This window comes from Melospiza georgiana, chromosome 1, assembly GCF_028018845.1.
Source record: "Melospiza georgiana isolate bMelGeo1 chromosome 1, bMelGeo1.pri, whole genome shotgun sequence".
NCBI lineage: Eukaryota > Metazoa > Chordata > Aves > Passeriformes > Passerellidae > Melospiza > Melospiza georgiana.
Window position 1 is genome coordinate 112,894,336 of NC_080430.1, and position 12,375 is coordinate 112,906,710.

Genomic DNA, 12,375 nt, shown 5'->3' on the forward strand with positions numbered 1-12,375 from the left:
CTACTTTTTCATAGGGAAAAGGGTACAATCAGCCTTGGGAACCTGTACTACAACAATCCATTGCTTTGAATAAGATAATTTCAAAGAAAGAGATACCAGCTGATTTTTGTTTTCTGTCTTTGACGTTGGGGCATGGGAAGAAGTTTTGTACTGTGAAAGTGTGAGCTCAGACTGGCAGTGTCCACGCGGCGTTACAGCGGCAGTAAGTGACGCTGATGGAGGCTCACTCACAAGTGGTGAGATTACTCACTCATGGATGAAAATTCTGTGTTTGGGCAATCTCTAGGCATGGCAGAAAGCAGGTCTGTCACAAATGGCTTGTTGATTTGGGATGTATGCTGACAAGATAGTTACTGTCCTTGGGTGATGGGTGGGCTGAGATTTGTCTGAACTTAAGGGTTTTTTTGGGGTTTTGGGAGGATTTGTTTCTTAATCATTATCATTAGCTCAATGCTCAGGCATTTCTTGGACATTTCATAGAAAAGCATTGCATGTGCCATGCAAACCTAGGCAAGAGGCAGCGTGAGCAACTTCCTCTACGTTGGATGAAACAAGTGATTCCTAGGAAGTCAGGGATGGGCCCTTTCTGTTGTTCCTATGGGGAATGATTCCTCGTACTTCTGAGCAACAATGTAAGGCTCTGGCACACTCTTGTTCTACATGTGTTACTGCTGTGCTACTTGATGGAAGTTAAACCTGCTTTATGCAGCAGTCATTGTTCTGAGACTTGAGAATAGCCTGTTTCATAATTACAGTGCAAGTTGTAAGAGTGTTCATTTAATGCAGTCTACTTTTCAAAAAAACCACTCTAGGTGTTAACACTTTGTAAAGGAAAAGGAGAAAAAACAGCAAAAGACAAAAGCTCCATAAAATACCCAGGGAGAGTGAACAAAAAAATATGTTCTCTAGTTTAAAGTGATCTGGAGTCTTCTCGAGTTCATGAACCAGCACCACCGTTTGATGTCAGCAGAACTGAGCGGAAGCGTGTGGTTTGTGAGCGCGCTGCTGCTGTGGAGTCACAACTCCTTGCTGCCTGTGGATGGGCTGTGCAGGGCAGACCACAGTGCAAACCTGCTGATTGTTTGGCCCCAGGATTGAGACCCTGCCTCAAATGGAAGCGTCACCTCCTTTACCCAGTGCCGTGCTGTACGTTCTGCTGCGTTCCACGTCAAGGATGGAGACAGACCACGATAAACGTAGAAGTGGGCAAGAATGTCTGCTGCCTACTTGGCCAGATAGCCTCCATCACAGGAGGGAGGAAGAGAAAAAGCAAGTTACATTCTTGGACAGAGAAGCAAGCTGCTGCTGGAAAAGAAAAAAAAATAAAAATAACAGTATTGCCTCATGTTCCTTTAGCATGTGACCAGTTACGGCAAGTGCTGATTGTCTGCATACCGGGAAAAAAATGCCCCGTAGTATAAAAAGTTCCCAGTCTCTACTTCAGGTCATTACAAAGGTCTAAAGGCAGTTATTAAGGAAGTCAATCCAACTTTTAAATAATCCTTTGCTGAGCAAGAAAAAATCAGAGAGGACAAGAGATTGTTTCAGAGGGGTTTATGATCTGCACTGAGCTTTAATTTTTTTCCATTGTGTTTGGATTAGCTGAATGATATGATGTCTCTCATTCTTTGAAAACTAGCTTTTTAAACTATTATGAAGCAGATAGAAAAGAAGCAATGTAAGAGAGGCCACAGAAGACTTGCAATGCCCAAATTAACACTTTATGTGTAAGAGCATGCTGCAGTGTATTCTGTATTTTAGAGTAAGGCTGCTTCGGGGTATAGAGAATCTGGAACGGATATTTAAGTTTGAGGTGATCAATTATGGTGTCTCAGGGACAGGGACACATGCGGGGATTGCTTGGGGAAGTTTGGGGATTTTTCTTTTCTCACCTCTTCCAGTATGATAGGCTTTCTTTGCCCTGGTCTGTACCTTTCAAACTGATAAAAAAGAATTTAAGGTATACATGTGTCTCTAACATGATTGCCTTTGTTGCAAAGAAAATAGTATGAATAATATGCAGCAGCAATGCAGAGATTTCAAAGTTCCCATTCCACAGAGAGTGCTTTTGCTGAGCAGTACTAGAAAGAACTTCTGGGAAAAGAGTTTTCATTCAATTAATTGATACTATTTTAATAAATCTCATATTGAAGAATAAAAATATCTAAAATTTTGTAATAATGTAAATAAACAATACAATTATTCTATATATTGTATGCAAAATATAAATAATTTTATGTTTTCCATATATACACATATGTATAAAATATTTCCATTTAGCCATCTACCTGTACACAAAATAGTGAGCTTATTACAAACTTCTTTCTTATTTCTTTCATTTCCATTTGGATTAATTTCTATTTATTCCTGGTTCTTTTCATTGTGAGGTACCTGTCCATTGAGAAATAGAGAAGATTTAAATAGAAGTATGTGAATATTCCTCTGATGTAGGTGAAGAATTACTGCTAAGTCTGTGCACATCTATGCAGGTGTAAAACAAATTATTTCTTCAGGAGAGTGTTTTTAGTGGACAAATTTCATTTAAGAAATGAGAGGCTTCTCCTGAAAGCACATATATATATATCTCCCCATTTTTGCTTTGTGGAAATACCAAGTAGCCAGTAGTGCATACATTGCCCATGTAAAGATATGATGAAGTGATGAGTATTTCACCAGGAAAGCTCTTGGAGATTATAAAGGTACTCGAGACATGGAATGCATAAGCCCAGCAAAATCAAGGTACATGTCATTTTGGGTATCAGTAAAACCTACCTGCCTTTAAAAAAAACCAAAAAACCTGATCACATGTCTGCTCAGGAAAATAAAAATAAAACCATAAACCTCAAAGTTTCTGCAAATGATTTGCTGCTAACGTCAGTGGTTTTTTTTAGAGAATGAGATGTTTTAGATCAAGCAAACATTCTTCTGACATTGGTGACGTAATGGTCTCGTGTTCAGAAAGATTTCCTGTTTACTTTGGATCTGAACACAGACATCTCAAGAAAGAAGGTGCTAAAATTTTCATTACACATCTGTCTATAAAGACAGCCTAAACTGTTCTGAGATATGTAGTAAATTTATATACATTTCTTTCTCTAGAAAAAAGTTGGTAAGTAACAGTTGAAAAATCTGGTAAAATCAGAGAGTCTCAGTTTGCTGACCAAGCTAATTCCTTAGTTTTAATCCTGTAATGCAGAAAATTATCAGACATTGTCAGTTTGGTAGCCTTGTGAACTCTTTTCATGCTCTAAACTGGGAGCTTTGTTAGCAAATGCATCTGAAGTCAAAGGACTAGGTGTCCCTTAGAGATGAACTGCTGCTCCCCTAAATCTGGGGAGCTCACAGATGGCAATAAGGCTTCTTCGTGGTGAAGTTCATGCCTTAGTTTTATGCTGTAACTTTTCATTAATTTTCTGTTTCAAATAATAACTTCTGTGAGTATTCACAGTAGAAGCAACACATCTTGTTCATAATTTATATTTAAATGTATCCTTTTTTAACAGATCATTTGGCTGTTGTTTTTTTTCCTAATTATAAAATAACAGAGATTGTATTTAAAGCTTGCTGTATGTCTTCCTATGCCTTTGAAAATGTGAATACATCAATCTCCCTTTAGCTGTCCACTCTCTAAAGAGTGAAGGATTCTGTTGTGAAACAGACCATGGTGAAGATCTTGTATGGACTGAGATCAGAAATAAGTATATTTGAGTGTTTCATTGTTTCATTTTGCTTTTTAACTCTGTATGGTTATATTTTGAGAAACAATGTCACTGATGTGGAAACTTGCTTCATCTCCATAATACAACTGCTGAGCAGTCCAGAGACTGAAGTTGTGAATTCAGGTCAGCAAGGCTTTGCTGCTGAGGCAGGAGGCATTCATTGATGCCTTGGTGATAAAAATCTAATAGAAGAAAAACACAGGCTGTGGTAAAGTCACCAAGTGGATTTTGGTCTGTTTTGATGGTCTGTAGGAAATGAGATTACTGGTTGGTTTTGTTAGCTGACTTCATTAGATGTGTGTCCTGTGAGTATAAAAAGTGTACTTCTAAATGTGTGATTGTGATACCAGCATAAGAAAAACCCAACATCAGCACATGCTTTGGCATGAAATTAGTGTGTGTTCAGAGATTCTGCAAACATTCTCTTAATCTGGTGGGTAAGAAATTGCTGCTTATGGAGCTGTCAGGGAGTTTACATTGGCACTAGAAGCCAAAACTGGATCTAGGAGGGCACATTTATGACAGTGACAAACACACGTGCAAGGTAATATACAGAGGATTGTAAGAAAAACAAAATTAGAGGAGGAAGGAGCATCTTGCTGCCAGCTGCATGAGAATGGATTTGGGTTGGGAAGCACTCACCAGAGGGGAATGTCCTGCAAGGGCCAGGCTGGGTCCAGTGCATCAGTGGTCTGAATTAACATTGAGCAGGTTTAATAGTCTCATTCATGGCTTTTACCTCACTGACTGTATGCAGAGACTCCTGGTGCTCTGGGTTCTGTGCTGACAACATGGAGACACCAAGGAGCACTTGTGTGAAGCCAGATGGGGCTCGTGGGGCTTGGCAGCTCAGCTGGCTTCCAGGTGTGACTTGTCCCTGGATGCAGTGGGTCTCCAATTGCCCAGGGCTGTGCCTGAGCTGAGAGCTCCAAGCCAACTCTATCTGTGGGTAATTTGCAAATTGGATAACACACCTCTGCAGTGTTTTAGTGATAACTATGGAAAAAGGGAGAGAGAAATGCAATGCAATACACATTTTAAAATAGTGCTTGTTAGTAATTTAACTTGTAATGGATTTGATGCCACTTAAATTGGTTTTTCCCAGGCAAAAACTGCTTCTCCAAAATGCAGATGTTCCTGTTATCATGAACACCTACTTTAGTCAGAAGGTGCTACGCAGTGAACATTCAGAAGCCAGAGAGAAGACATATGGTCTAACAAAGATGCTTATCAGGAAGAATATTATATCTTTGGCACAGACCTTCAGTCTTGATGATGTCGATGATAAGTTACACCAGGAATCTTCAGATAATCAGGTATGGTCCATTTGGCTCACAATTAAGCACTTGGTAAGAAGTTAGTGAGCAGATGTTTGGAAATCATAAGAAAAACAAAAATTCTAAATTACTGACCTGTTTGGTTTCCCCTTTCATTTAGTCAAGGCTGAGTAATATACAGTGTTTACTTTAATAATATTTTCTTAGTGGAGGCTCTTGGTCCATCCAAATGCTGAACTGCTGTGAGGTTATTTTGCTGAAATTTCACTACTGTGCTAAATAGTAAATATAACTCGGTTTTTCATTGATTTTTCTCTTATTCTTTATAGCTGAATAGTTAAAAATAGCTGTTTTCTTGTAACTCACTCAAGATACTATTTTAAATAAATATTCCTTTTCCCTATTCCTGTGCCTTAACTCATTTGCTTATAGATCCTATCCTTTCTTTAAAGCATCAATTGATAGCATCACGCCCCATTCCCACCCCTTCAGTTTGTTTTCCTACTTTGACTTTATTTGTATTAAAATTACTACTGACTCTACATTTCTGTAGCTGTGGTTGTACAAGCCGAGGTATTTTAAGAGATTTGTTTTCTTCACAGTGTGTGCCAGCACTTTCTGAAAGCAAGGCTCTTGTAAAAGCTTTATATTGGCTACCTAAATGATTCTTAATATTTGACAAGTTTGGCCCTTCAAGTTTGAAGAACCATGAGTGTCAACATTTTGTGTTTGCTTTATATATAATTCCCCTTATTGGCCTGGGAATTAAGAAGTTACATAAAACAAATCCTAATTGAATTTCTTGCTTCAACTCTAACTTGTAAAAAGCTTCTACGGTGGTATTTGAAAACCAGAACAATTTACTTGTTCCCCTCATGCCTCCTAACAAACAAACCACTTCATTTAGAACTTGGTAGACAAGTTTTATTGCAACCACTTGGTAGACAAAGAGCAGTGTCGTACCACAATTTTCTTGTAAATACTGCAAATCCTCCTTCTTTATTGGTGTATAATACTTATGGCACAGTAACTCCATTCAAGGGGAAGAATCAATATCAGTTCTGTTCTCCTGCTGGTGTCACCTTCATCTCTCAGGGGCTGTGTTAGCCCAGTCCAGAACACCAGTTAAATACAGGAGCACACCTCGTGGGCAACTCTCTTGAGTGTTTGTTGAAAACACACAACAAATAACTGGCCACTAGTCTGTAAGTTATTTTAGGAGCAACAAGTACTTCAAAACTGATTTTGCACTTGCAACTTGATTTTTCATGAGGGCATTTTCCTTTCTAGTTCTACATAATTTCATTTCTCTGGAATGTTTCTCTTAATGGGTTTTTCTTCACCAGGTTCCTTGTGCTCCACAAACCCATAACAACGGTGATTCAAAACGGCATCCCTTAGCACCGAGTGCTGTTAATGATTCTCTGCTTGAAATGGTGGAAAGCCAGGGAGCAGTGGGATGGAGAGAAGTGCAGGTCCAAGTTGTTATCCAAAGGGTGTACTGTTTGCCTGCAAGAGAAGGGTACAAAAGCCACACTCCAGGAAGCAAGCCTCTTTGTGCAGCACCTGTCACGAATTCAGATCCACCAAATGTTAGGTGAGTAGTGAGATGCATGGGAATTTTTTTGTTGAGGCTGTGAAATATGAGAAACCAAAGAGGAGTGAGTTCAGAAATGTCATTCTTGGTTGTCAGCTCGTGGGGAATAAGCACACTCAGCAAGGAAGGCATGGGGCTGTTGTTGGGCGTGGTGTGGTTCTTTAATAGGCATAGTGTGACACAGAAGTCCTGCCCAGAGAAGAGAAGGGTCTGTCTATGGTTTATGTCATCCATAGATGACAGGAAGATTGAAAATGAATTTATGAGAAGTTAATTGAGAACATCATATAGTGTTCCTTGAGTTTCACAGAATTGTTGTTACATCCCATTTGCCTATTTCAGTCTCTGGTATGCTCTGCTAGTAAGTTATGCTTGTGGTTTTTTGAAACACAAAAAAAATACATAGACACAGAAATGAAGGGCTTTTCTATAATGAGGATTTTGCACAGATGCTATTAGAGAAACATAGGTGTATACTTCCATTGTGAAGTCACTGGAAAAAGATGCTGTTGACTTCTGGAAATCTGGAGGCCACAGCAGTTAAGATTCTTCTGCAGTAAAAAGTGTTGTGGTGTCAAAACATAACCAGCAGTGCAGAAATGTTACACGCAAACCTCATGGAACACACAGCTTTCAGCCAGTTGTTTTAGCCTCTTATATTTTAGTCTTTGCATCCTAACACTGTCCTGTTTACAGTGGAGGGAATCAAGAATTGGACCTTGTTTTCTTAAATACCAAAGATATGGCAAACAGTTTTCTTTTCTGACCAATACTGAACTGTTGAATTCTTTCCTTCTTCTTTTGTGATTCTCAAGGTTTGAGACCAAAGACTGATTTCAGTCTTTCTCAGCAACCCTGGGTCTGAGATAGCTGAGTCTGTTATTGCATTTTCCCTTTGATTTTGCACTAACCTTTTATTCATGCTGGTTTAAAATATTGAAAGGTAAGATGTATCAGATTTTTTTTTTCACTCAGGAAGATCATTAAAGTAAGTTATAGTGGAAGAGCTTGTATTAGGGTTCTAAGTTCAGCCTTTCAGGGAATAAGCAAACATTTCTTCCTGTAGAGTTTGAGATTTGAATGGAGATGTGCAATTAGTTTAACAGGTCCTGTTGAGAGCTCTCCAGATGTAATTTGCAATAGGCTTTGAAAGTTTTCTTCAAAGTTTTGAGTAATTTGAATTCCTCTAAGCCACCCTGCAGGTGGATAGTGGTGTCCTCAATGGTCCTTCTTCTTGAGCTTTTGAAATACTAGAATCCTCTCAATTCTTGCTACTTTGTAAGCTTCTGGGTAATTCACAGCACTCATTGATCAATAAAATTCCTCCAGAAGGAATTTAGGAAGATTACTCTTTCCTACCTTGATCATCACCCACAGGAAAGTAATTATCAACAGCTTGGTCCCTGACATTTTTAGGAGCTCTTTTACATATAATAGTTACATTGAACATTATTTTTTAAAAAGTAATTGATACATCTTGTTGTCTGGACTCATTGCTTTGTATTGAATTCATTCTTTATAAAACGTATATATTTTTTAAAAAGTAAGAAGATAAGTACTTTATCAGCCCACATCAATATGTGGCTTTGAGGACAGTACTCCTCAGTGTAGATTTTTTTTCCAGAAGGCTACATTTGATCAAATGTCAGGGCACCTGACAGACTGTTATTCAACCTGATTTTTTCATTTCCAACTCTTAACTAAAAGTACACTCAATTTGCAGTCTCACAGTTTGAGGTAGTTAACCTGCCTGAGCCCACACCCTTCACAGGAATGGGGTGAAAGAAAACAGAAATCTCAGGTTGCACTTCTTATGTCAAACATGAAATAGAAATAAAATAAAAAATGAGAGCTTGTTGCTTCTGCGTGCATGCTGTAGCTGGGTATTCTCATGTGCAGTTGTTAAACTGGTCTCTTGAAAGTTCCTCAAATTTCATAGAAGTCTCAGCTCAGAAAACAGCTTGTTTGTTGTTCACAGCCATCAGACTGTGTTTTGGATCCTGAATCAAAAAAACCAACCCACTTTCTCGTTTGCAAAGAGGAGAACGAGCCCTTCTCTTACAGACTGAGGAATGAAAAACACCTCTTGCTGCTTTATCAGCTGCTATCTCCATGGCTGATAAACATCCACATGAGACTTCTCTACCAAAAATGTCTGTCTGTCACCTGATAGTGAGCAAAAGGGTCCAACGCCCTCTGGCAGTCCTTTGAACCAACTGTTGGCTTAGTCTTTTGTAACAAAAAAACTTACTTTTTCCATTTTAAATTTCTTTCTGTGAAGTAAAACTGCCAGGAAAACAAGGTTTGTATTTTATGAGGCAAGATGAGTTAGATTACTCATTGTTTCATAGACAAAAATTTCTAAATAGCTATCAAGATAGATTAATCCCTAATTGATTCGTATTTTAAACAGGCTGTCCTATTGCATATCTTCTTTTGTAGCACTCCACAATAACTTAGATGCTGCTGTCACAGGGAAGCATGAAAACCACCACAATAAGCTGAAAAGAAGCATGAAATTAAACGTGGAGTAGGGGAAGTGATGCATTTGGTTCAAGGCATCCAGTTTCTAGTAAGAGTATCAAATTGTGGCAGAAATCTCTATTTTGATTGTAAGGAAATGGATTAATTTAATTGATTAAAACTAACGCTCGTGGAACATAGAAACTACAGGGCTGCCTATGTGCGTTAGCATTTATTGTTCATAAATACACATGTGGAATATGGCCTTTTACTGATAGACAAAGGGATATGTTTCAAGGGTTGAAGTTGGCTCAGCTGAAGTATTCAAAGCATTTTCCAAAGATGCTGAGAAATCTTTGCAGAGACTGAGGAGTTCTCCGGCTTCTGTTGTGCGTAAATTGGATCCACATTCCCTGTATTATTGTTGAAATATTTGCATTTTCCCCCCCCCCGCCCCGTAACTAACTGCTCTTGCAAATGGACTTTTCATGCTGAAGGAGTTTCTTGCAGGGAAAAAAAAAAACAGAAGAAAATATGACTCGCTGTGACTGTCTGCCCATTTCCAGCATTCCTGGCATACTTTTTGCTGCCTTTTCCCCTCTGATGGCAGAGAGATACTTTTGTTAATGACACAACAACACATGTTTGTCTAAACCCAATTGTTTTGATTCTTTTCTGAAAATGTCCTGGCTTACAAGTATGAGGATCCCAAAGAGACTTCTGTCAACCTGAGGAGCTCACTGGCTCAGAGGTGTCTGACTCACTGAGCCGGCCTTGTACTTTGTGTTCCTGGGATAAAGCAGTGTATAATTTGGATTTTGCTCCTGCCAGTATCTGTTTGTTTTGAGCAGGCCACGTGAGATTAGTAAAAAATAGAGCTGGTCAGTTTTGTGCCTTAAAGGACAGGGCTGGGTGTGTGGCTGTCAGTGTCACTGAAATAGATGCACTTTTAGGACTATTAGGCAGTTAAACTGGTCAGAGCACTCGGAGGATTTGTGTGAGGAGGCTGGACAGAAAAGGGTGTTGTCATGAAGGAAGAACTAACCACTGCTGGTAGAAAACAATGTTAGCTGTAGCTGTGAATCCACACTTTAAAATCTGTGGGTGACTAGACAAATTTTCCATTCACTTCTCTCGGCAAGTTTTGACCCATTTCCTACCTGAACAAAACCTGCTATAGCTTTCTATTCCAGGAACAAAAGAAAGACCATACATTTACTTTAAAAATTAGTGTGATCTGCATCTCTGCACTATTCATCTGCAGTTCTTTCAGTTTTGCTCTTTATTTTGTTTTCCATTTGCTAGATCACAGAGCAGTGGAAAGGTCTGCCACCATGCAAGCAGGACCCTTGGGGAGCAAAATATTTAGAAGAGATGAGGATTTGTTTGAGTGGCTGGAAGAAATAGAAGTGAGGAAAATCACATTTCTCTTTCTGAGCAGGCCCAAAGAAACATGATAGTCGATTGCTGTAATTCATTGTGGTCTAGCAAGTTGTTGCAAGTTTCCAAGTAGCCTGTTCATATGTAATTCTTTGTAAAACAGTTTTATTGGCAAGTGATAATCCTGTAGAACTAATGAATTTCTTCGTTGGATTTCCTTTTTTCCCCCCTCTTTTTCTTCATCCAGTGATCTTTGCTGTTTATCTTAACACAAATCTAGCCAATGGGTTAACCTGCCTGGCAACATGCACGACTAAAATGGAGTGTCAGATGCTGCAACTGGCATTCCAAGGAGATGGATTAATACATTGTAAGGTTGTCCCTCTGGTATGGAAAACATACCTTAAGTTTTATAAAACATAATGGAATTAACAACAACAACATAAAAATCTCTGGAGGTATTATTTGAAAAGAGCCCAGATTGGAAAGGACTGTCATGAAAGATCCGTGTTCACAGATGCTAACATCTGTCAGAATGTTTTTTGTGGCTGACTTAAATCTGTTTACAGCATTCCATTTGTTTTTTGTGTTTTTTTTTTTTTTCAACAAAACATTTTAAATGGAATGGTCATAAATGCAAGTTTTAAAAAATTACATTATGTTTCTGGGATGTGATTTTTCAAGTGGAAAATAAACAGGAAATAAGTAACTGAAATGCAGTAGAAAGTACTCCATAAACTAAAAGGTTTCTCTATTTTTCCCCTTTTCAAATCCTTCTCCGAAGTGAAGATACTGCTCTTAATATTCTTGCAAAGTAGTCTAATTGCTACTTGACAGACTTATAATAGTTCTCCTAATAGCTGTGGTTCCAGCTCTAGTAACTGGTTTCTGCTTTGAAGTCTCTCTCTCTTTTTTATTCACAGTGAAGACTCCCTGACACTTGGATTATTCCCTTTTGCCTCCACCCTGCTCTATTTGTAATTCTCAAACGGGAGCCACCAAAACAGAGAGTAAGGACAAAAGACTGTTGGAAAAACAGCTTTAGTATCACTCTGTCCAACTAATACTTTAAATTGCCTTATGCAGTTAGTAACACTGTAGATTCCCCAGGCTGTTGTCTGGATAGCCCTGAAAGTCTGTTTTCCCTGCTGATGCTGCAGACAACCAGATGGAACTTGGGCTACTTCCAGTGCCACCGTAGTACAACAATTTGTTAATTTGACATTGCTGTTTATTTTCCAGTGCTAAATATTTACATAACCTTATTCTGTCCAAGGGCAAGGTGAAAGCACTGTTATCTGATATGCTCTGTACAAATGAAAAAAAAAGGACCCCTCAATGTACACCAGCGTTTTTCGTCCCCGTGCCGGGAATAGGCAATTAAACAATTTGCTGTTGCTGTAAATTATGTCAGGGCAGTGGTAAAAAGTGCTGGTGCAGAAAAGAGGCTCAAGAAGACGATGGCCAGCACAGACCACAAGTGTGACAGGGATTCAGTCTCCCTGGAAAGCAAATGGACAGGAATAGAAACCAACTATTAGATGGCTAAGTATACTGTGTGTGCAGGCTCCTGTATGTATCTAGTAAAAAGGAGACACTGGTTGCTTTATTTCCTCCATACTCAAGTGCTTAGACTGATCAGTAAAGCACGCATCTGCTCACAGAAGGCAGTCAGACACACCCCAAGCCTTTCTTTTTTGGTCAAGAAGGAGGAGTAGCTCTACTAACTGATGTATTCCCCATGATGGACAAATTGCAGGAATACCTGAGTAGCACAGAGACAGGTAAGTGCTATAGAAGCATCATTATGTAGAGCTGTGTGTCCCCACCACTTACCTTGTAACCACACAGTTTCACCTCTCACCTCTGATGATCTCATGCAGGGCTTTAGGAAGCTGGGGAAGCTTTACTGCACCTCATTTCCCACTGCTCTTTGTTC

At 39.1% G+C, this 12,375-nt stretch overlaps 1 protein-coding gene across 3 annotated transcripts in view; it reads left to right on the plus strand.

Moving 5' to 3' along the window:
* The window catches only part of SPIDR (scaffold protein involved in DNA repair), a 195,216-nt gene that overhangs the window by 122,069 nt on the left and 60,772 nt on the right, over positions 1-12,375 (plus strand). For all 3 annotated transcript variants that reach the window (XR_009114481.1, XM_058024781.1, XM_058024787.1), the window contains exons 9-10: positions 4,825-5,035; positions 6,343-6,593. Coding sequence is in view for 2 of the 3 variants with exons in the window: in XM_058024781.1 (XP_057880764.1) it covers positions 4,825-5,035; positions 6,343-6,593 (462 nt within the window). In the remaining variant the exon portion in view is untranslated. The remainder of the gene's footprint in view (positions 1-4,824; positions 5,036-6,342; positions 6,594-12,375) is intronic.